The following is a 25910-nucleotide window of genomic DNA, read 5'->3' as shown; positions in this document are numbered from 1 at the left end:
ATCAATCATAAAATTTGACACCCTGCCCCCCCCAAAATAGATATTGGTTTGTTGCTTCAAGGCAACACTGTGCAACAAGGGTAGTAAAATGCCAAGTTATTCTATAATAAGTTGTATTAGTACAACAAGGATGAACAAATAAATAAACAACAAATAAACAATGTAAACATTTCACAAAACAATAAAACACCAAAATACATCCAACATTTGACCCTAACCCTATGCACGTACGCGCGCGCACACACACACGCACACACACACACACACACGTTGTGTTTCCATCACTTTTGGGGACATTACATTAACTTACATTAATTTCCTGGAGACTTATCCTGACTCTACCCATCACAAGTCCCTGCCTGAACCTTACCCTAACCCTGACTCAAGCCTTCACCCTAAAATTGAATGATTTACCTTGCAATCCATAAAGTAGGCGAGACCTCACAATATGAGTGTGTAAACAAATTTGTGTCCCCACAACAATAAGTAATACATGACCACACACACTGACACCCACACAGCAATATTGATATGGCAGGGATCAGGCCCACACAATGTGCTTACACATGGCCCACATACCGCAAAGAATGACGGCCCTTTGGTGGCCCCGACCTGGTTTGCCAGAGGTGGCCCACACATGGGCCAGCACAAGGCCAGTTTCAAGGTTCAAGGTTCAAGGTTCTTTATTTGTCACATGCATAGTTATACAAGTATAACACACAGTGAAATGTAGCCTGACACGCTCCTCGACATGTGCAAAAATTGGGGGGGGGGTGTAGAGGAAGAACATTATATATATATATACAGACATATAGTATATACACTGGGTGAATGTGCAGTAGTAGCAGCAAGCAGGTGAATTCTGTACATTAATATGAATAGACATCTGACTATTTTACAGGATAGACAATATAAACATATTTAAAATTAAAGGAATTGAAATGTACATTGTGCCTTGGTTTAGTGTCTGGAAGAGTCCTGTCTCAGTCAATTATAGATGATGTGAGAGGGCGGGTGTGTGTGTTTAGGGCACGGATGGCTTGGGGATAGAAGCTCCTCTTGAGTCTCTCTGTCCTTGCCCGGAAGATGCGGAACCTTCTACCAGATTGCAGAAGTTGGAACAGTTTGTTGCCAGGATGGGACGGGTCCTTCAGTATCTGCGCTGCTCTAGTCCGGCATCTCCTGGTGTAGGTGTCCTGAAGCGGGGGGAGAGCAATCCTGCAGCAGCGTTCTGCTGTACGGATCACTCTCTGGAGAGCTTTTTGGTCCTTCACACAGCTGTTCCCAAACCACGATGTCATGTTCTGTGTGAGGATGCTCTCCACAGCGCCTGTATAGAAAATCCTGAGGATCTTTGGAGAGACCCTGAACTTCCTCAGTTGTCGTAGGTGATACAGGCGCTGCCTAGCCTTTTTGGTCTGGACCTGAATGTGGGCAGCCCATGTCAGGTCTGAGGAGATGTGGACACCAAGATACTTGAAGGACTGCACCCTCTCCACTGGAGCTCCATTGATGATGATGGGCTTGTAGTCACTGTGCTGACCCCTTCTGAAGTCCACCACCAGCTCCTTGGTCTTGCTGACGTTCAGCTGGAGGTGGTTGTCCTGGCACCACGATGCCAGATTCTTCACTTCATCCATGTAGGCCGCCTCATCGTTGTTGGAGATGGCACCCAACACCACTGTGTCGTCAGCAAACTTCACAATGGTGTTGGAGCCATGGGTGGCCACACAGTCTGAAGTGTAGAGGGAGTAGAGCAGTGGCGAGAGGACACATCCCTGAGGTGCTCCTGTGTTGATGGTGATGCTGTTGAAGAAGCACCTGCCCACCCTCACCACCTGAGTTCTGCCAGTGAGGAAGTCCAACACCCATGCACACAGACGGCTGTTAAGTCCCAGATCCCTCAGCTTTGTGAACAGTCTGCAGGGCACTATTGTGTTAAACGCTGAACTGTAATCAACAAACAGCATTCTCACATAGTTACCCTGTTTCTTGTCCACGTGGCTGAGAGTGGTGTGTAGGACGTGGGCGATGGCATCCTCTGTGGATCTGTTGGATCTGTAGGCGAACTACAGCGGATCTGTGGTGTCTGGGATGGAGGAGGAGATGATGTTCTTCAGCAGCCTCTCAAACACCTTCATTACTACCGAGGTCAGTGCAACTGGCCGGTAATCGTTCAGGGATGAGGGTTTGCTGTTCTTGGGCACAGGGATGATGGTGGATCTTTTGAAGCATGTGGGGACCACAGACTTCGCCAGACACCCTGGTCATCCTGTGCTGGCCCATGTGTGGATTACCTCTGGCAAACCTGATCTGGGCCACCAAAGGGCTGTCATTCATTGCGGTATGTGGGCCATCTGTAGGTGGTGTGCAGCCACGGGCCAGTTGTAGACACACTGCTGGCCCTGTGCTGGCCCAGAACGGTTTCAGCTCTGGCCCCAGATGTCGCCATAATGTGTACCTTAATCAAGCCATGCAATAACAACATGTGCCAGAACATGCAAAACAGTGCAAAAGTAACATGCCGAAACTCTGTTCAGACAGTGAATGGACTGATTTTTATGTAGCGCTTTTCTACTCTCCCAGATTACTCATAGTGCCGGCTTGATACCAGATCCTGGCCAGACCTGCTTGCTATGTGGGCACTAACACACACACAGACACAGTTACTTTACCAACTGACCCCTGACCCCTGAGCTCCTAAGTGTCCCTCAAACCTCATTCAGGGATCCACTCCTCTACTTCACTGTCACTCCCTGAAAGCTCACTGTCCTCACTTTCTGAGGACAGAAAGTGCACATTCCCTTGATTTCCTTGCATAAAAAGTTTTTACATCCATGTCCTGTAATTATGAGTAGATTGTAAAGTAAAAAACATTGACTATGATCATATAAATGCACACAAAAACATCTCTACACACATATCCAAATGCATTATATTGCCTGAAAAAAATTGGGCTAACTGCGCAGTGTTGCCTTGAGGCAACGAATGAAAATTAACAGTTTTACTGTATAAATAAATTTAAAAAAACAAACAATCAAATATGCTTCTTAACATATTCATGCACATACAAGTATTTTTTAATATACATTTATTTCACTATAAACATGTAAAATAGTGATCTTTATCTTGCCTCCTAATGGAGATGTCTCTCATGTAGTGCAGCTTGCAGAAAGGGGCCCTGCCCCCACCCCCCCAAATCAAAGTCACACCACCTTCAACTCATCATTTTATTGGAAAGAGATGTGCCTGGCAGCATTGTTTGAAAAAAAAAAGTTGTTTTTTTTGAAGGGCCACCGTAAGGCATGAAAATGTGGTTTGTTGCCTCAGGGCAACGCTATGCAGTAGAGGGTTAATTGTTTCCCGGTGGTCTGTTGAACAGTCCCGTCGGTTTTTAGTTTAATGTTTGTAATAAAACCCCTTCAGATTTCGTGAGAGGGCTTGTGTATGTTTCTCCCCTCCTGTCGCCTAGCAGAGGGGGTCGTAACAGTTGCTTAGTCAACTTTAACTATAGATAGTGAGGTCTGTAGTTCTTCTAAATCAGAGGATTTTCTATGAACTTTAGTGTTGTTTTTCTGGTGAAAAAGGAACTGGTTAATGGAATTCAGACACGTAGTCAAGCATCAGGCCACTTCTTGTCTGAGCCACATTTGTCAACACTGCATTACCACACTGACTTTAAAGAGGAAGACTAAGTGATGATTGGTGGAAACTGAACTGTCTGGGAGAGTCTGGTGTTGTTCAAGACACGTTCAGTATGTACAACCTACTGGACTCTAATGTTCTTTTAACTGAAAATATCATTCAGGTTGCCTGACTAAAACCTGTGAAAGATCTTTTAGTGCCTTATGTTGGCTCCATAGATGGTTCAGAAGGATCTGAGCCTTCACCTGACACATGTGAAGTACCTGATTCTAGAAACTGATCCCCGTTTCCTGAAAGTACATATTTTTTAGCATGTAGAAATTATGCCTGACCCAATACCTCAACGAATAATAATTCTGCTTTTAAAAAGAGGAATCCAACGTAAGAACAAACTCAGACCTTCTCAAAAGTCTAAACTGTTTTTCTTTTTCATGCACCTGCAGCGGCCAAGTTGCAATACTTGCTTCTAGAATGACTTTGACTACTGCTGGATCCCATGGGAAAATATGACACGATGATAAAAAAGCAATACATGTGAAAAGTAACAAAGTTCAGATACCTCATCAGTTCCCACAGTAACAGGTATCTTTTGCGAAGTATTTATTTTTCTAACAACTTTTACTCTTTACATTGTTAAGAAAACTCTGTACTTCCTACTCCTTACATTTTCAAACAGACTTGTTACTTTAGCTTAAATGGTATCATTAATAGCTTTTATACTCAGGGGGTTAAAGTGGGAAGGTTTGGCACAACACTGCAACGAGTGCAGATCTCCATAACTTGTAGCAGCTGTAGTTCTGCATGCAGCTACAGAAGAATAGTGAGCATAAAGGAAGTAATATTTTTTAACTGTTGGATATTTTCAAATACAACATAGCTCAACAAACATCAGCAAACACATAAACTGTTTGTGTGCATTTGTTGCACAGTGTATTGCTAGCTAGAGGTATAGCTACTGTATTTCACAGGGGAGATAATTGATTACCAGGTAACTTTAGTCAGAGATAAAGATGCAAGAAAGGCAGGAGTGGAAGAAGAGAGGTTATATTTAAATAAGTGCTGCTCAGTGAGACTTGATAAATCGCATATTTAGTTACATATTTAGTTGCATGTAAATGTAAATGTAAATGTAAATGCAGCTTACAGTACTGTGGTGAATTCACAGTAAAAGAGGATTGTATTGGACTGGTGCACAGTGGCTGTGCTGCTCATGGTCACTGTTTTGTTACATCAAGTGTAGCAGAGATGAATTTGCATGTAAGCGGATGATGCCAATTCACTGAGTTCAATCTTTATAAAGACAATACATATTGTACTGTTAGTGTAGGAAATGGAATTTAGCTCAGATACCTGTGAAAACATCTGCTGACATTTTGTTGAATTCAGTTGTTAAAAACTTTGTACACAAAGTAAATCTATGGGAGTTCACATTACAAATTAATTTGAGTTGTGATTCTTTTCTCCAAGCTGAGCCACATCATCCGATCATAGCATTGATTTCGAGTTTGCCTATTCAGGTTGTTCATTTTCTCTTGTCCAACAGAGTAGCCAATGTTTCTTCTTCCCCTGAAACACTTGTAATAATAACTATCATCACATTATCATTATACGAATTATCATCTGGCTTTTTTGTCTCTTAAAGTTCTTTGCAGGCTTTAGTGCCTTTCAGATTTCCATTTGTTTTTTTTACTTTTTTTTCCCACACAATGCTTTCATCAATATTTTTTTCAGTTATAACAAATAAATAAATATAAATCATAATAAAAGAGCACACTACACATTTCAAAGTCAAGTACTGAGTAGTCAAAGAGCCAGATACAAATACTGTACTTGTTTATACTGACAAAGCAAAAACAAAAAAAGGAACAAGAAATTCATTAATGATGCTATTGTATCTCTGTTTCTGTGTAAATCAGCGCTCCTCTGAGCCTGGCTGCTGTGGTCAGCTTGAAATCCAGTAATTTTTTCACTGGTGCATAAAAGTGTAATGCCTTAATACCTAGTGCAGGGGTGTCTAACTCCAGTCCTCAAGGGCCGGTGTCCTGCAGGTTTTAGATCACACCACGGGTCAACACACCTGAATCAAATGATTAGTTCATTCATTCAGGCTTCTGGAGAACTTCAAGACATGTTGAGGACGTAATTTAGCCACTCAAATCAGCTGTTTTGGATCAAAGACACATCTAAAACCTGCAGGAGACTGGCCCTTGAGGCCTGGAGCCGAACACCCCTGACGCTAGTGTGTCATATTTGATACGTGTGTTTTTGTCAATTTTTCAGACTTCAGCATCATCAGTGGGATCCCCTCCCCTCCAAAAAACAAACAAACAAATTTAAGTAAATTGCACAATACAGTTTGCAAGTACCTTGATCTAGTGGGCTAAATATGCACATTCAGCCCATCCTCTACCACAGCAAGGCACATATCTACCTGCTTCTTTACACATAATATTATGCAAAATGAATTACAGAGGAAGAAGAGAGAGAATAAAAATATGTTTAGTATCTTTCATCTCATTTCATTAGTTTTATTGTTGCTGTTCACACTTATTAACTTTGATTCAATCAAAAAATCAGATCAGCTAAATTTACCATGCAATACACACAGCAGTAGTCAAAGTTCACATCTATTCCATAGATGAAAGTAAAAAGCGGAAGTGAAAAGTGTTTAATAGTTGCACAGTATGAATGTGAAATGTGATAATGTTGCTCTGTGTATTCTGAATGTGTAAAACGGCAATTATTTACAAAACACAGTCAAAGTCTCTCACTGTCTTGATGACAGCTTTTTGCTGATTATGTTAATCATTATTATTGCCAGAAATAGTACCTGCATCAGTATGTGTCCTCTATAGAGTGATCAGTGGGCTCAAATGTGACAAATTTCTTATGAGTTATGACAGACCAGAAAGAGAGGAAGGACACACCAAACACAGAGACAAGATATTGAAAGCAGATTTACTGACTTGGTCATTGGTTCAGAAGCAGTCTCTAAGACTCATAATTTGAAGTCAGTAGGTGGCCGCAGCTTGTTTTCTTGGCACACTTTAGGTATTTGATAACTAATGAGTCGGCCTGAGAGCTCTTCCTGATCCTGTGCATCCCTTTATGTCCTCAGCTTTGAATCTTTGAATTCGACATTGGTGCAAAACTTCTCCCTGTGTGCCTGTCCACAGCTTGGTATATCTTTTAATCACTGCTGTTTTGGACAGAAAATGGACTTGGAAAATGGAAAATGGACAAACAGTGTTGTCACTGTTTGACATGTTGAAACTACAGTACTGCAAGATAATAAATTAATATTTTGCAATTCAATAAAACACAAACAGCCTGTTTTCAGTAGAGAGTAAATGAGGAAAAAAAAGAATATTTAAGTTTTGAGGGATAACTTGAAAAGATATAACTTTAATTCATACACAGTTATTCTTTGACAGTGCAGTTGGTAAACCCTTAAGCAGAGGGGAGGAGTCAGGAGGAGGGGGACATAAGAACAAGAGAAGTAAGAAGTTCCTGGTTTGCAAGTAAAAAAGAAAAGAAGCAACATTAACCCATCAGTGACTCAAGATGAAAGTCTATCACATTTTGATCTGCTTCATCCTCCTAAGTGAGTAAATTCTCATCTCTAATATTCAGTGTTACTTGTCTTTCTTTTCTTTTCTCATGAATTAATCCTTAAACTTTGTTAATTTTTAAACACTAACTGCTTCAGCAGTTCAGGTTCAGCCTTTCTTCATTTTATTTATTCGGCGTTGAAAATAGGTCAGCAGTGAACCACGACATACACCACTTCCAAGTACATTAAAAGTAAAAGATAACTTAATATAAATAAATATAAACCTGCCAGGAGTAAGTTCATATCATTTCTTTTAGCACAACTGCTATGTGCTACTTATGATGTGTTCTTTCATCCCTGTTTCATCCCCAGAAATTATTTTTCAGATCGCTGTTGTTTTTCCTCCAGTATAAAAAGAAAAACTCAGAACAATTTCCACTGCTCAAAAAACTTTTAATTAGAGTATAGCATCAAGTTAATTAAACCTCTGGCTTATTAATCTGGTTAGTTAAGTAGCAGCGAGGTATATTAATCAGTTTAAGCTGCTTTGACTTCTTCTATCTGCTGGTGTTCCATACCATGCAGGGGTCTGTCCTTTCATGATGGTTCTTCTCCTTGTGCCTCTTCTCTACAGTATGAGGAGTAACGGAATATATGTACAGCCGTTACGTATTTAAAATACAAAATATGAGTAACTGTCTTCCGTTACAGTTACCATTTAGAAGGGTGGTATTCAGAATACAGTTACTTTGTTGTAATAAATGGATTACACGGCGGTCTTTTCCTGTTTCATATATTAGGCTATGCCCATTCTATTTTTGGTAATTCCACATCGTTGGAAACCCAAACCAAACACGCATTAAGAGGCTCTAAGGCCTGTGTCTCAATCTGACAGCCCATGTCACCCCTACTTGCGGCCCGCATAATGACGTGAAGAAATATTTAAAAAAGTTATACAAAAAATGATTTAATATGAAGCAATAGGCAGAGTGTTACAGGCATAGCCCTAAAGAATCTAGCTACGAGCTGGACACGGAACCAGACACGGAACTCGACGTATTAGCCAGAGGTCCCTTTATGGTTTTACGGCTTTACGGTTCGGAGCCTCAAACCTGTTTTATATAGTTTTCTATACGAGATCGCTGCAAAAAAGTGGAGCCTTACCCAATGTCCACCCTACTGTTACTCATTTTATATTAAGATTTAAAAATTTTGTTGTCACGGCAGGGTGCGCCAGTGTGAAGATGAGACCCAAAAGCAGACACGGTGGAGACAGAACCAAGTTTCCAAATATAAAGCAAGCCTCACGACCCAGTACCGTGACATTAGTTAGTATTGATATGGCGAATAACCTTAAGTAATAGTAATAAATCACACTGCAATAATACATTTGTGTAATTGTAAAAAGCATGATAATATATGAACTAATCCAAAGTATTCAGAATACGTTACTCTCATTGAGTAACGTAACAGAATACGTTACAAAATACATTTTGGGGCATGTATTCTGTAATCTGTAGTGGAATACATTTTAAAAGTAACCTTCCCAACACTGCTGAGGTATTCATTAAGCACAAGGTTGGTTATGGCCATCTTCCTGATGTTCTCGTGGATATTTGTTGTCTCCTGAACAGCGGTTCTGACACTCACCAGTCCTTGGCCTCCTTCCTTCCGTCTTGGGGTGAAACCCTCCATCCATGATCTAGAACCTTTCTTATCTTGATGTCAGTGGCTTCTATCTCCTCCTTTGGCCAGATTATTATCCTAGCAGGGTATGTGATCACGGGCAGGATATAGGTATTGATTGCCCGAATCTTGTTCTTTCTATTACAGCTGACTTCTCAGGACTTGCCTGACCCTCCGCAGGTATTTGGTGGTTGCAGCTTACCTGCGGCCTCTTTGTGGTTCCTATTTTCCTGTGGGAATTCCTAGATACATGTTGCCAATGTTACCATCTAGTAGTACAATCCCCTCAGTTCTGACTACCTTACAACTACACTTCTCCAATCCGAATTGCATTCCAATTTCGTTGCTGTGTATCCTGGTGGTGATCTGTCTACCAGTAGCTGGTGCTTTGCTCCTCTGGTATTCTTCCCAATTCCTTTATGTGTCTTTTTGAGGAATGTGCCTGTTCATCTTAGCCGCTGTGATGCCTGACAGGAGCTTCCATCTGGTACTGAGGCAGGTTCTGGCGGACCCTTGGGGATCAAGACTGTCAGGCCTTCAGTTAGCCATTCTTGGTGTCTCTTATTAACTAGCAGCTGGTTCATTTGTACTGCGAGACGCTCATGGAGTGCAAGCAGATTCTTCAGCCAGTAATTGTGAATCATGTCGGGGCCTGGTGATGTCCAATTCTTCATTCTGGAGACACTTTCTTGGTTGTCTGCCAATGTGATGGTTACTGGACCATGCTCGGGTCCAGTAATGGCAGTGCTCATGAGCTTTGCAGTTATCTGTTGTGCGCTTATCACATATGCACCTCCAGTATTGCTATGTCTCCAGCCTTGGTGGTGTTGTTCTTATATTCCCATGCCACTACGACTACACCTTGGATGGTTCTGTGGAGAACAACTGGTTTATTCTCCTGCCTTCTGTTTTTCTGGTATACCTCTTTGCTCGGCAGTTTCACAGCGTGCTGTACTTGTTAGGCACCTTCTTCATTCTACCTTTCTGCAGTCTAGTCTCATTCTCCATGGAGGGTACTGCTCCTTGTGGCTGATCACTCACTGATCACTGCTGCTTTGGTCAACTGGTTAGTCTTGGTAATTGTGGCAGCGCTGCATTCACATCATCTAGTAGATCCTCAGGGGGTACTTCATGTAGCCTTGGTAATAGGCTACGGAGGGTCCAGGTTTCAAGTTTTTCCATGATGCCATCTTTCAGGTCAGTTCCTCTCACAATGCGTCGTCTTCCATCGCACTTGGAGCTTGGTACCCAAACTCGGGTGGGGGTGATGATGATATCTCCTCCCTGACCTGTCGTCCTGGTGCCGCTTGCCGTAGCATTGTGTTGTACCTCATCAATCTCTAGCCATGAGAGCAGTACCTTCTTCCGAATTTTAGAACACTGAGCTACTAGTTGTTTCATCATCAATCTGGATGCTGGGTATCGAAGATTCCATAGGTCCCTTGTCCTATTCATGTAACCCCTTCAGCTGGGGTTACTTGCGCAGTAGCATTCCAACAGCGCCCAATTTTCATCTCTTGCGCACTTATACCATCTTCTTCTAGTAGCCCACTTCTCATCAGTGTGTCCTGGTTACTCTGTCTCTCGCTCATTCTTGGTTAGCATGCGGGGGTCTAGCCTAGGGACGCTTACAGGATACAGTAGCCCACGACTCCCATTCCAAAGGCATGTAGTCTTACCACTACACTATCCAGCTGCAACACAACAAAAATAAATAAATAAATACCCAAGTTCAAATGTTTAAACAAGTTCAAAAGCCTAATTTAACAAGTGTAGAAAAAGCTGAAGAAGATGTCATCACAAACAAACTCAAATCCTAATTTCTTCTTCACAACCTTTTAACATAATCTTTATCAGTAGATGGTTTGTGTAGGGAAGGATCACAAAGTTTTGATTTTTGCAAATTCAAATAATTAAGTGAAAATATAGCAAGTTTAACAACTAATTTTAAAACTTTATCACAATAAAATAAAGTAAATATTCAATTAAAGTATAAATATTATATTTTAATGTGTATTTAACAGGACAGTAACTACTGATTGCTTATCTTTTTAACAGATCTTCAGGATGGAATCACTTGTCTTGCCAATCCAGAAACTCCCAACCATACAGAAATGGATGGACGAAACACCACAGGTGGATATTGGGCTGTAGCACAGAACTCAGGGCCCAATATACAAGCATTCCCTGAGTGCCCATTCCTTTCTTTATTGATATCTTTTATGCATCTTCTGCTTTTGGGGGAATGGGTAAAATTCACTTCCTCTTGTTCGTGTTCATTATTATTATTATTATTATTATTATTATTATTATTATTATTATTATTATTATATTTGGCTGAATTTTAGCCATTTTCTGGTACTTTACTTTTACAGATTTCTACTTGAGATTTTATAAAATGATCTGCGGTCAGTTCAACACCTTGGAAAATTTAAATTGTTCACCTTACGATTTTTTATTTATTTATTTATTTTTTGCCAGAAAACCTTGGAATCTATGTTGTTAAATCTGTCCAGGCTTCACACACTCTTGTACTCCAAATTGCCACCAATGCACCATCATAATGTGAAAGTGCGTGATAGTCAGAAATGTGCTTAAAGCAAAGAATAAAAGTGAGATGTATAAACTCAAACAGGTGTGGATCCTATGCTCCAGTATTTTGCAAAATGTGCAGTCCTTGGAAAGGCAATTGCTGCAATTGCTATTTTGGTGATATTCGGTGCGTAATTTGATAATTCATACAACCAATATCATGCTTGCAAGAGGCAAAGCATGACATAAACCCTATGGACCAGATTGTCTATTACTGCGTAATACTGGTCAAAATAAAATAAACTGTTTATAAAAAATATGGTTCAAGCATCATTGCTGCACTACTATTATTTATTTGTATTTCTTTTTTAATGTCAAACAGAAGTGAACTCAACAGATCTGGGCTTTGGTTTATCCACAACTACTTCAAGACCACAGACCTCTCCATCTGTTCGGGTTAATGTCACTGGTTCAACAGCAGTGGACAACAGCACAGGAGTTGAGGGGGAGGTCCGCTTGGTAAATAGGGGTTACGGCTCCTGCTCTGGCAGGGTGGAGATCTTCCACAGAGGCCAGTGGGGGACAGTGTGTGATGATTCCTGGGGCCTGGAGGATGCTCGGGTGGTATGTAGGCAGCTGGGCTGTGGTAGGGTCCTGTCCATACCAACTAATGCACAAATTGGACAAGGCACAGGAACCATCTGGATGGATGAGGTGTCATGCACAGGGAGGGAATCCAAGCTTTCTGAGTGTCGCCACTCAGGGTTTGGATCTCACAACTGCCGCCACAGTGAAGATACTGGTGTCATCTGTCAAGGTAAATTTGAGAAGGTGGCAAGCCTGAGGTTCCACCTGTTTGACTGTATGTCCCTGATATAATTTCAACTGGTCACTGGTTTTCAGTGACCAACTATTATACAATTATTTTTACTTTACACTACAATATTTTACCTACAGGCTCTTTGACATTGAATACTACCATTTTGTTAAACATTCAAGTGGAAAGAAAGTATAGTTTAAACTGGGTAGTTTGCAGTGTTGTTTTAAAGTATACAGTGACTTATCACAAAAATTATTATTGAGTCCCGGATTTTATATTTTGTATGTATTTCTTTTTAACACAGAAATTCAAGTAAATGTTCGCTTGGTTAATGGAGGAAATGGCTCCTGCTCTGGCAGGGTGGAGATCTTCCACAGTGGGCAATGGGGGACAGTGTGTGATGATTCTTGGGGCCTGGAGGATGCTCAGGTGGTATGTAGGCAGCTGGGCTGTGGTAGGGTCATTTCAGCACCAACTAAAGCACGATTTGGACAAGGCACAGGGCGCGTCTGGATGGATGATGTGCATTGCACAGGCAGGGAATCCAACCTGTTTGAGTGTCGACACTCAGGGTTAGGATTTCATGACTGCAGCCACAGTGAAGACGCTGGTGTCATCTGTCAAGGTAAATTTGAGAAGGTGGCATCACTGAGGTTACATTTTTTTACTCTGTGTCTATGCTGTAAAGTTTATTATACAATAATAGAAATATTATGTTTTATTTACTTCAAACTGTGCTACCCACAGGTTTTGTTATATGAAATATTTTGTCATTAAACATCAATATTTGTCAATCGTTAGAGCGCCACCTAGATGTAAGAGAACATATCATGTTATATACTTTAGCATACTCCTCCTCAGAAGCTGACTACATCCATCTCAAATGTGGTCAGAAAAATGATCTTAAGCTTTTTTCTGAATGCAAAAATTATGGGTGTTTATATAATGATGTCCTCTAGTGGCAGACAATTCACCACAAAACATGAAGTTATTGTTAAGAGAGAAGGAAAACCTGAATATTCATTAAACTTGGTTGAAGCATCCATGATTCTGTTGGTTCTCCTGAAATATTTCATTGAAACAACCCAATCACTGCATTTAAGTTACAGTCATGAAATTCAGAGGCCTCATCGATTATTGAAAAAGAAAAAAAAAATCTTTTTTGTACAATAACGTAGACTCAAGAGGATGTACGCCATTATTAATTTAAGTTGATATTATACTGGTGGTTCCATTACTGCCTCTTTCATTAACAAATTCCCGCTGAATATTTAAAAAGATCAAGATAATCTTTAAATCGTTTTATCTACAGACTTTTTATTTGAGTTATTGTTGTGGGGGTTTCTCTGTGAAAGTACAACAAACACAAATCCTTGTGTTTTACCATAGCACATAAAACTGTTGAAACTCAAATGTGTAATCTCAATGTTGTCTTCAAATTGATTCATTTTAAATTTTAATACACACTAACAAATTAATTTTAAAAAATATTGTTCTTAAACTGTTTTTAACAACATTCCTTCAGCACAGCTGCACTATTATTACTTATTTGTATTTTTTAATTGTAAACAGTCCCTGGATTTCCTTATTCCACACCTGCGTCAAGAACACAGACCTCTCCAGCTTTTCGGGTTAATGCCACTGGTTCAACAGCAGTGGACAACAGCACAGGAGTTGAAGGGGCGGTCCGCCTGGTAAATAGCATTCATGGCTCCTGCTCTGGCAGGGTGGAGATCTTCCACAGAGGCCAGTGGGGGACAGTGTGTGATGATTCTTGGGGCCTGGAGGATGCTCAGGTGGTATGTAGGCAGCTGGGCTGTGGTAGGGTCCTCTCTGCATCAACTAATGCACGATTTGGTGCAGGCACAGGGCCCATCTGGATGGATGAGGTTAGATGCACAGGCTGGGAATCCAACCTATTCGGGTGTCGACACTCAGGGTTAGGATCTCACAACTGTGGCCACAGTGAAGACGCCGGTGTCATCTGTGAAGGTAAATTTGAGAAGTAGGATTCACTTAGGTGTCCACCTGTTGGACCTTTGGTCCCCCATAAAATTTTAACTGAGAGGTTTTAAGCCACAAACAATTACTGTAAAAAAAAATATTGTTTTGTTGACACTAAATTTTGTTACCTACAGGCTCTTTGACATTAAATACTTCCATTCTGTTAAACATTTAAAAATGAAGGAAAGCGTTGGTTAAACTGGGTGAATTGCAATGTTGATCTGCAGTTTACAGTGAATCATCCCAAAATAATTATTGAGTCCTTGCATTTCTTTATTTTTTGCATGTATTTCTTTTTAACACAGAAATTCAGGTAAATGTTCGCTTGGTTAATGGAGGACATGGCTCCTGCTCTGGCAGGGTGGAGATCCTCCACAGAGGCCAGTGGGGGACAGTGTGTGATGATTCTTGGGGCCTGGAGGATGCTCAGGTGGTATGTAGGCAGCTGGGCTGTGGTAGGGTCCTCTCTGCATCAGCTAATGCACGATTTGGGCAAGGCAAAGGGCCAATCTGGATGGATGAGGTTGGATGCACAGGCCGGGAATCCAACCTGTTTGAGTGTCGACGCTCAGGGTTAGGATCTCATGACTGCAGCCACAGTGAAGACGCCGGTGTCATCTGTCAAGGTAAATTTGAGAAGGTGGCATCACTGAGGTTACATTTTTTTACTCTGTGTCTATGCTGTAAAGTTTATTATACAATAATAGAAATATTATGTTTTGTTTACTTCAAACTGTGCTACCCACAGGTTTTGTTATATTAAACATTTTGTCATTAAACATCAATATTTGTCAATCGTTAGAGCGCCACCTAGATGTAAGAGAACATATCATGTTATATACTTTAGCATACTCCTCCTCAGAAGCTGACTACATCCATCTCAAATGTGGTCAGAAAAATTACCTTGATTTCCTCTGAAAGCAAAAAATAAGGGTTTTCATATAATGATGTCCTCTGGTGGCAGACAATTCACCATGAAACAGGAAGCTATTTTTAAGGAGAGAAGGAAAACTTGAATATTCATAAAACTTGGTTGTAAACTTGCATGATTCTGTTGGTTCTCCTGAAATATTTCATTGAAACAACCCAATCACTGCATTTTAGTTAAAGTCATGAAATGTAGATGCATCATTTATTACTGAAAAACAAAAAAAAATACTTCTTTGGCAGGACGTCCACCTATTAATTTAAGTTGATATTATACTGATGTTTCCATTATTGTCTCTTCAATTAACAAATTCCTGCAGAACGTTTAAAAAGATCAAGATAATCTTTCATTCGTTTCATCTACAGACTTTATATTTGCGTTTTTGCTGGGAGGGTTTCTCTGTGAAAGTACAGCTAATGTCTTTACTTTGCAATACCACATAAAACTGTTAAAACTCAAAAGTGTAATGTCAAATTTGTCTCTGAATTGATACATTTTAAATATGAGTACACGCTAACAAATTAATTAAAAACCAATCTAGTTTTCAAACTGTTTTTAACGAAATTGGTTCAGCACAGCTGCACTGTTATTATTATTTACTTGTATTTCTTTGTTAATTGCAAACAGATCCTGGATTTCCTTATTCCACACCTGCGTCAAGAACACAGACCTCTCCAGCTTTTCGGGTTAATGTCACTGGTTCAACAGCAGTGGACAACAGCACAGGAGTTGAGGGGGAGGTCCGCCTGGTAAATAGGATTTATGGCTCCTGCTCTGGCAGGGTGGAGATCTTCCACAGTGGCCAGTGGGGGGCAGTGTGTGATGATTCTTGGGGCCTGGAGGATGCTCAGGTTGTATGTAGGCAGCTGGGCTGTGGTAGGGTCATCTCAGCACCAACTAATGCACGATTTGGACAAGGCACAGGGCCCATCTGGATGGATGATGTGTCATGCACAGGCTGGGAATCCAACCTATTCGAGTGTCGCCAGTCAAGGTTTGGATCTCACAACTGCGGCCACAATGAAGACGCCGGTGTCATCTGTGAAGGTAAATTTGAGAAGGTGGATGGACTCAAGTTTGTACCTGTTTGACTGTTTGTCCCCGATAAAATTTTAACTGAGAGGTTTTCAGTGACCAACTATTACACATTTATATTCACTTTATACTAAAATATTTTACCTACAGGCTCTTTGACATTGAATGCTTCAATTTTGTTAAACATTTAAAGTTGAAGGAAAGTGGAGTTTATATTGGGTAATTTGCAATGTAATCTGCAGTTCATAGGGGCTCATTCTAAAATTATCATTGTATTCTTGCATTTCTTTATTTTTTGTATGTAATCCCTTTTATCACAGAAACTCAAAGGAATGTTCGCTTGGTTAATGGCAATTATGGCTCCTGCTCTGGCAGGGTGGAGATCCTCCACAGTGGCCAGTGGGGGACAGTGTGTGATGATTCTTGGGGCCTGGAGGATGCTCAGGTGGTATGTAGGCAGCTGGGCTGTGGTAGGGTCCTCTCTGCATCAGCTAATGCACGATTTGGGCAAGGCAAAGGGCGCATCTGGATGGATGAGGTTGGATGCACAGGCTGGGAATCCAACCTGTTTGAGTGTCGACACTCAGGGTTAGGATCTCACGACTGTGGCCACAATGAAGACGCTGGTGTCATCTGTCAAGGTAAATTTGAGAAGGTGGCATCACTGAGGTTACATTTTTTTACTCTGTGTCTATGCTGTAAAGTTTATTATACAATAATAGCAATATTATGTTTTGTTTACATTAAAGTGTTCTACCCACAGCTTTTGTTATATTCAATATTTTGTCATTAAACATCAATATTTGTCAATCGTTAGAGCGCCACCTAGATGTAAGAGAACATATCATGTTATATACTTTAGCATACTCCTCCTCAGAAGCTGACTACATCCATCTCAAATGTGGTCAGAAAAATTACCTTGATTTCATTTGAATGCAAAAAATAAGGGTTTTCATATAATGATGTCCCTGGTGGCAGACAATTCACCATGAAACATGAAGCTATTTTTAAGGGAGAAGGAATATTCATAAAACTCTGTTGAAACTTCCATGATTCTGTTGGTTCTCCTGAAATATTTCATTGAAACAACCCAATCACTGCATTTTAGTTAAAGTCATGAAATGTAGATGCATCATTTATTATTGAAAAACAAAAAAAATACTTCTTTGGCAGGACGTCCACCTATTAATTTAAGTTGATATTATACTGATGTTTCCATTATTGTCTCTTCAATTAAGAAAATCCTGCAGAACATTTAATGAAATCAAGATAATCTTTCATTCGTTTCATCTACAGACTTTTTATTTGAGCAGTACAGCAAATGTCTTTACTTTGAAACACCATATAAAACTGTTAAAACTCAAAAGTGTAATGTCAAACTTGTCTCTGAATTGATACATTTTAAGTATGAATACACGCTAACAAATTAATTTTTAAAATGTTGTTCTCAAACTGTTTCACAGCTGTACAATTATTATTTACTTGTATTTCTTTGTTAATTGCAAACAGACCCTGGATTTCCTTATTCCACACCTGCTTCAAGGACACAGACCTCTCCAGCTTTTCGGGTTAATGTCACTGGTTCAACAGCAGTGGACAACAGCACAGCAGTTGAGGGGGAGGTCCGCCTGGTAAATAGGGGTTACGGCTCCTGCTCTGGCAGGGTGGAGATCTTCCACAGAGGCCAGTGGGGGACAGTGTGTGATGATTCTTGGGGCCTGGAGGATGCTCAGGTGGTATGTAGGCAGCTGGGCTGTGGTAGGGTCCTCTCCATGCCAACTAATACACAATTTGGTGCAGGCACAGGGCCCATCTGGATGGATGATGTAGCATGCACGGGAAGAGAAGCCAACTTGCCTGAGTGCCACCACTCAGGGTATGGATCTCACGACTGCAGCCACAAAGAAGATGCTGGTGTCATCTGTGAAGGTAAATTTGAGAAGCTGGAGAGTTTATTTTACCAATATGGAAATATTATGTTTGATCTACATTAACCTCCTAAGACCCGAACTCTTCCACGGCATGCATTTTTAATTTCTCTTTGATATTTAGGCATATCGGGGCCCGATGAATGCAAAAATAAAGAATTAGCAGATTTTTATTATTTTTTTTACCTTATTTTTGTTTTTAAGAAAAGTAAGAGCCACATCTGAGGATATTCCTTTGAAATGTTGATAGAACAGTAGCAGTATAATGTCCTTTTTCGTGGATATGTAAATGGCTCTTGCAGAGCAAAATTGAGTATTTTGGTCTAAATAACCCAAAAAGTGATGTTCGCATATGTGGACGCCAGGTCCTAGGAGTTTAAAGGTTTATCTACAAGTTTTATTGCATTAAATGTTTTTTCTTTCACAGCCCTTTTGTTCCTGCTTCTTTTACTGTTGTTATTTATATAAATTAATCTTGAGATGAAATTTACATCTCAGCTGCGATTTACTCCTTTCAGGTTATTTTCAGCTCACTTTTCATTGAATCGTATCAGCTCCCCATCCCCAACATCAGTTTTAATGAGACTACTGAATTTAAGGTTATGGCTCTCTTCTCACTAAGCGAGTTTAGTCTGCAGAGTAGATTTCTTAAAAACAGTAATTAATTAAAATATTTCAAATGCTACATTTTAATATGTAGTTGCTCTTTATAAGAAAACATCTCATATTCAAAATCTTTCTGCCATTTTCAAAATTTATATTGATGTTTTTTATATGTAATTCTAACCAATAACTTTTATAAGTGACGTTATTTAATTGTCCCATTTTTTTCAGTCTCTCATGCAGGTTTCTCTCCGCTTTTGGTTATTGTATCTGTGGTAGTGGCAGTTCTTCTGTTGCTTCTTGTTCTTTTGCTCATCTACAAAAAGACGGCAACAGGCTATCGTGGTGAGTTCTGATCCAGCCTTATATGCTTTTTTAAAGAATTATTAATCAAAAGGATTTTATGTGGTTCCATAGTGTAGTGGTTTACACAATTGTTCAGCAAGGGAAAGGTTACTACTTCGACTCCAGCCGGAGTCACAAATCATTCTTGGGATTGTGTCGGGAATGGCATCTAGTGTAAAAACTGACAAATTAAACATGTGCAGCTTCCAGTTGTTGTGGCCCCTTCTGAACCAGAGGTCAGACAAAAGTAGTATTTCTTTTTTTAATTAAGTATTCTCGTGGAATCGTTTGACTGCTAACCTGCCCCACTTCTTTTCCAACAGGATAAGATCCGACCTAACACCACAAAAATGAGCAAAGCTGTAACATAACACGTCTTTGTCTCTTTTCTATAGGTTTCTCTAGGTATAGAAGAAACTCAACCCAAAGCCAAACTGAGGTGATTCATTTATATTTGTTTAATTTCACTGTCATTTGTAGGCTCTTTATGCTGCACTGTGAAGAAATTAACACATTTCACTGGTTCATAAAAAGTTCAGAATTCTGAATTTTGTTGTTTTTTGCTTGTTTGTTTTTTCCCCAGATTGCTCTTACTGAAAAATATTCTACAGTCCTCCACACGTAAAGTCTCGACCAACTAGAGCGTTGATCCAGCCAGCAGGAACCAGGACCAAACCTACTGGACTCTACTGTCACACACACTAAATAGCAAATTATCATACATTCCTTCCGATGAATAGAAATGTGTTTGGGGGTTTCATGTCTTATCTAGAACCATGGTCAATTGTTCTGTAAGAACTAACCATGTCACTTCCCTTGCCCTTACTAGGCCAGACCAGTAACACTGACACTGGCTAGTCAGGCACATAAAACATACATAAAAGCAAGGATGAGTTGACTCAGAATCCATTTGTTAGGCTTGTCATTGTTATCCTCTCCACAGCATTAATAATGGCCATCAACAGTGGCCTGCGCAGAAACGAACATGGATGGATGGCTACAATAAGAGATACGAATAAACTTTATTATCCCACATGTGAAATTTAATTTGTACAAATAGTGCTGTGCATAGAAGTATTCACACAATAAAGCCAGCACCAAAATTCAATTAATAAATATGTTAATAATTCGTTCATTCATCACTGATAGTTTCCCATAATTAAACTCCAGGAAACATTTAAGTACAGGATGATGTGGCTCCAGAGCTTTCAAAGTGCACTGAGTCCTTATGTGCAAAAGATGCTGGGATTGATGAGAGCTTTTAGCAGTTTGTCTTACAGTCCCTGAGGGTAAAAACTCAAGCTCTGAAAAAACTGGATAAGGGATGCATCATTAAAACTTTTAGGAGCCTGATAAACAACAATTTTGTAATATTTTGTTTGGTGAGACTAGTGCTCTTTGTTTCCTATCATTGTCATAGCACTTTTGACTTTACTGTAAGTAAGCCACACCAACTGCTATCCCATATCTAATCAAACTTTCAAGCATTGTATTATAAAAAAAAAAATCCTTAGATCTCACTTCAAACATTTTGAGCCTGTGAAGAAAATTGAATCCGAGCTTATTTGTCAGTAAAAAAATAAATCTACATGTACTTCCCATATTCCCTTAGGGTGAAATATTATTTCTTTAGTTTTATCAGTGTTCAAAATAAAACGATGATGATGACACCACTGCTGATGCACAGTCATTTGCGTGCAGAAGACTTAAAATAGTTTTATCATCAGAGAATTTGACAGCCAACTATTAGTGCAGTTATCACTATAGTGATTAGCATGCATGGTGAAAAGGAGAGGGGGAAGTCACAAAAATTGAATCATTTAACTTGTTGTCACCTGCTAGTCAAGAGGGATAAAAAACATTTGATAATTAAGGCACATTTAAGAGTTTTGGGCCTGCAGGTATGGACGAACAATCAAATGCAGAACTAAAATCAACAAATAGAATCTGATCATAGGCTTTTGGATCTTCTGGATGCTTCCTTTATTAAATGAATGATATTTATCATAGCATCCTTCACTGTTTACAAACTGATGCGGGTCTAGACTTGAAGATATCTTTGGTTTGATCATATTCAAAATAATTTTTTTAAAACACTTCATCACTACACATGTTAGTGGCAACATCCCTGAAGTCCTTGTTCTCAATAGGATGTGTTACAGACATGTTACCTCTGGTGTAAGAATGATTTTAGATATTCACCATAACTTGCAAACTGTGTGACGTTTGGGAAAAAAGGGCACCGTGCATCGGTTAATTCACCGAGCAGCATTTCAATAAAGAAGCAGACAGGCCATCAGTCACAAACATTTCTGAGAACCAACTGAAATGGCTTCAAATTAATTTTCACACTATCAGAATCACCAAGTAAGTCTCTACTTTTTATTGATGCAATCTCTAACATTTTTCGAATAGAATAGAATAGAATTCAACTTTATTGTCATTGCACATGCATAGGTACAGGGCAACGAAATGCAGTTTGCATCCATCCAGAAGTGCTTTAGTGACGTGGTTTAATATTTGGGAAATTAATAGCCTCTTTTTTCAGGATTATATTGTTCTTACAACAATTTATATAGTCTGTTGTTGGATCTGTAGCCTCATCTAACACCATACTATAGAATAAACTCCAGTATGTGCATATGAAACAACCCATCAAAGTCCCTGCACTGTCCTGAGTCCATACAACACTGCAACACAATTGTATTTTAGCACAGATTTATACGGCATATCTGCTCCTCAACATAAGAACATAAGAAAGGCCAGTGGTAGACTCTCTCTCTACCACCCTTCATTCTTATTGTGAGTATAATTCATTTGCCAAAAAGAGATAAAATACACAGCTTACTAATTATACTTTATTCTTGAAAATGCTTCATGCTAGTCATACAATAATATAATTAAAGAAAATTAACCTGTCGTGGTGAAAGTAATGATAACTTAAAGGCTATACTAAAAAGAGAAAGGTTCTTCACCCTCCATACACATGAAGCTTTCTTCAGCACAGCCTCATAAGCAGGCTTTCTCTTTAAGTAGGTTTCATCTCTACCTCTCCTGTGTTTTACAGATGGCTGTAAGCACTCATTGTTGTACCTCTCTCCTGACCCCCTCCATACATACAACATTTTTTGTTGTTTTTTGTGTAAACTTACGGAGCCCTACGGAGCCCCGCAGGGGACATGGGAGAAAAAAAAGAATTAGGGAGAAAAAAAAATAGGAAAAAAATTAAGACGGACTTTTGCGAGATCTCGCAAAACTCCAACAATGGCGGCAGCTACTTAGTTGTAATATTACTCTTTCTGGGTCACAAAATACACTTTTAAGATATTTTGAGGCGTGAATGTAGTTGTGTAAACGTCAGATACCTGCTCGGTTTACAAGACATCACATATTTGCAAAAGTGCTCCGACGTTTTTGGAGATCTGACACCCACTAGCTCGAAGCTAACGGGCGGTCGAGACCTACTACAGCCGGGAGGAACACCGCTTACCCGGCACATCGTGCCTCCACCTCCCGGTCGGCTTCGAGCTGGCGGCCTCCGAAGAATGCGGCTAAAACTTTTGCGAGATCTCGCAAAAGTCCGTCTTAATTTTTTTTTTTTCTCCCTAATTTTTTTTTTTCTCCCATGTCCCCTGCGGGGCTCCGTATAAACTGTCTTTTCAAGCCTTTTCAAGTAGTTTCCCTTCCTTAGGAATGGCTTCTCGACAGCCACCCTTCCACCCTGCCTCCTCTTTTTTGTTGAAACATGTGATTTTGCATAGTTTTTTTTAAGACACGTGGCATATTTCAGCTAATAGGTCTTTAGGAATCACCTCGTTGGTACAAAATTACTATTTACGTCTGTAAGACTGTGCTATTAGGAGCATTTTTATGCTTGAATAATACATAGATCAGTGCTAAGTGGCTTAACTAACAAAAAAATACCGGAGTACTTTAAAAGCAGTCTGATATTGAAACTGTGGACTGAACTGTGGCATCAAGACAGACACAACAGTACCTTCACTATCCAAGCGATTCTGTAAGAAATTTGATGGGAATAAAAACAGGGAATCTAATGGAGCTGTATGTTATCCATGTGATATCCTTTGAGTCTGTTTTTCTTTGTCATGCTGACAGTATTTTGATTGTGTATACCGTCTAGATGTACAAGTGTTTTTGAATGTGACTGGCACCTACATGTGTGACTTTACTGCATTTTCTTATCTTCATCAATAAATCAAACAAAATATGAAAAGAAAATGAAAAAGAAAAACAGGTGAGACTGTTTGATGCTCAGGATGTGTGTTTATTTGTGTTTGTTTCCAATAAAATCACATTTGTTAACACGTTCCAGCAGTGATGTCATCGAGGCTTGACATGCTGGTGGAAGTGGCATCAACAGAGGGGATGTGACATTCAGATGTTACACGATGTGTTGATGATATAATCTTTTCCTAGAAAAGAAACAAAAGATTTAAATTTGCTTTTGAATTTTTGTTATTTTTTATTAAGCTTCAGTTCTTTATATCTTTTTTTACATTTTTCTTCTTGTTTTGATTGACATGCAATGGATGAGTATTATTTTTTTTTAACTTTGAAGCCTTAGCTTAAACCTTAACACATTTATTTTACTTATGTTTAGTTCTTCTAGCCCCCTGAATGTCTCCTGAATGTTCCTTCTGTCTCATCCAAGTGTTTGTGCCTCATTGTCAGTTGTATTTTGTATATCTCCTGCTCTACTTTAAAGTAGAGATGGCACGATACCACTTTTTTAAGTCCGATTCCGATATCATAAATTTGGATATCTGCCGATACCGATATGAATCCGATATCGTGTGTTTTAATCAATAAAACTGTTTTTTTAATATATTGCTGCATTTTGTATAAGTTCATACTCAAGTTTAAAACAACAACTACACTAAAGCTATTCTGTTATACCTGTATGTAAAAAATACAACAAAATATTTCATAATTCAGCAATACTGATCAATCTAATAAACTTAAACCTGCTCCATCCTCCCTATTCTGGTATTTTAAATAGTACTTAGCAGAAATATTAAGCAACCTAACTAATAGGGTTGCAAACTCCCAGCAAAAAAAATAGGGAACCACCCCCCACCCTCCACCTCATGATGCTTAATCGACGTAATCAACTTTAATTTGATGCAATGTGGAAAAAAAATGCACAGAAATAAATTATTTTTCAAGAATAATTAAATAGATTCAACATCTTTCTTCAACAGAATTGCAGACTGCACAGATGGTACCTTCCCAAAGGAAAAAGTAGTATAGCTTACTAGGGTATATTAGACTTAACAGTTACTATATGCAGTAATGGACTTCTATATATTTTACATAAGATTAAAACTTTGGGTGTAAGATTCAGATAATTATTTATTAAAAGCTAGACATTTTAAATGAGAATAAGAAAGAAAAGTATGTCTTTGTGCCCCCTTTTCCCTGTTCATGCCCTATCGGCCCCCCTGGCTAAACTTTGCTAGATCCGCCCCTGCACAGTTACCAGCCGTCAGCTGCGTAGAAAAAGATCCTGGTGTAGAAAGTAATATTAAATAAATTCTAACAACAGCTTATCAAGGTTAAACGTGCTGCTGTTGTTCAGCCGCTGGTTTCCTCTTTCTGGCGCGAAGTGGGCCAAAAACAAACCAGAGAGACGGACTCACTCGCGACAGAAAAGCCGATCAGCTGATCATTGATCAGTTTCATGATTGAAGTAGCAGCAGAAGAGGCAGTCGCTCCATATATCGGTTGTTAAGCTTAACGCGGGAATGCTTTACAAACATTCAGAGATGAACTTACACACTTGCTTTACTTCTCTCTGGGATCACTTCATCAGAGATGAAATGCTGGTTTGGTAGCGAGGCTCCAAATACACACAGCCGCTCTATCACGTGAGCACACTGCCATTTTTTTTTTTTTTTGCATTTCCACATTTTTTGTTTCTTGTTTGTTCATCTTTACACTTCTAAAGTTCAAATAAAGTTTAGTTTGATTTTGCAGCACTACCTTGGTATACAAAGGGTAACTTAGCCCAAAGTTCAACTTCAGCTTGTCAACACAATACACTGACATTTTGAACAAGAAGTACTAGCTGCAAATTCTCCAAAATCTCTTTGTAAAAAAGTAAAAAAGTATAAGAAAGAATCTGTCCTATTGGTTATCGTGATCTGAATGTCCATTATAAAGCCTCAGACACAGAGGTTTGACCCCACTCAGTGAAATCAACGAGGATGGTCCCTGAGACTGCTTTGGAGGCTAGCAGAATCATTTTGGAGTTGTATGTGCATTACTGTTTAAGGCACTTACACTGGGTGTGTTGACCCTGGGTGATGTCCAAAACCTGCAGGACACCGGCCCTTGAGGTTTGGAGCTAGACACCCCTGGTTTAAGGTACTTACACTGACAAGTATAAACCACCTCCAGGTACTTGTAGGTGCCACCACAGGGGTCTCCAAATACAGAGTTGCTCGACGAGATAGTACAGCTGTTTTTCCCATTACAACTTTGAATGCAGATAGAAAGTGAGTCAGCAAAGGGTTTTACACACTGCACATTGTGTAGCCTGGTAAAAGAAGAAAAAAAAGTAAAACTAAACAAAGACAGTCAATCTGTACCTTTTAGCTACAACACTGGTGCTCGTCTGACTTGAGCACTGGACATTTTGGAGCTGAGAGGCCGGACGTCCATCAGAGCATGTGGTTTTGTCACGGCGTCCATAATTAGCTCCGTGGATGACTAAAACCTGTCCTTTTTCTGAGGAAGAGATCATAGCATTAAACAATAACCATGTTTACATTTCAATAAATGAAATTCAACAAAGTTACAAAAAGCAAA

The 25910-nt window shown here is 39.5% G+C and overlaps 1 protein-coding gene and 1 long non-coding RNA gene across 7 annotated transcripts in view; one reads left to right on the top strand and one right to left on the bottom strand.

Annotated features, from left to right (window-relative positions):
- LOC120737309 (deleted in malignant brain tumors 1 protein-like) overlaps positions 1-21356 on the top strand; it is a 68086-nt gene extending 46730 nt beyond the window's left edge. The window contains exons 6-14 of one of the 6 annotated variants that reach the window (XM_040037921.1): positions 12541-12861; positions 13809-14228; positions 14546-14866; positions 15796-16215; positions 16524-16844; positions 17713-18132; positions 18966-19079; positions 19475-19518; positions 19663-21356. In XM_040037921.1, coding sequence (XP_039893855.1) covers positions 12541-12861; positions 13809-14228; positions 14546-14866; positions 15796-16215; positions 16524-16844; positions 17713-18132; positions 18966-19079; positions 19475-19518; positions 19663-19704 — 2423 coding nt within the window. In that variant the 3' untranslated portion in view covers positions 19705-21356. The remainder of the gene's footprint in view (positions 1-12540; positions 12862-13808; positions 14229-14545; positions 14867-15795; positions 16216-16523; positions 16845-17712; positions 18133-18965; positions 19080-19474; positions 19519-19662) is intronic. The other 5 variants (XM_040037922.1, XM_040037923.1, XM_040037925.1 and 2 more) reach the window with 5 other exon arrangements.
- Positions 21357-23343: 1987 nt separating this feature from the next.
- Positions 23344-25859, bottom strand: LOC120737313. Its single transcript, XR_005696723.1, has 3 exons — positions 25691-25859; positions 25475-25578; positions 23344-23512 (listed from the first exon to the last, which is right to left on the bottom strand). It is a non-coding gene; the product is annotated as an uncharacterized LOC120737313 (long non-coding RNA).
- Between the last annotated feature and the right edge of the window lie 51 nt (positions 25860-25910).

The sequence above is a fragment of the Simochromis diagramma genome, unplaced genomic scaffold (assembly GCF_900408965.1).
Source record: "Simochromis diagramma unplaced genomic scaffold, fSimDia1.1 OVJJ01000061.1, whole genome shotgun sequence".
Taxonomy (NCBI): Eukaryota; Metazoa; Chordata; class Actinopteri; order Cichliformes; family Cichlidae; genus Simochromis; species Simochromis diagramma.
Note: the sequence above shows the minus strand (reverse complement) of the source record. Positions and strands in the feature narration are given on the sequence as shown.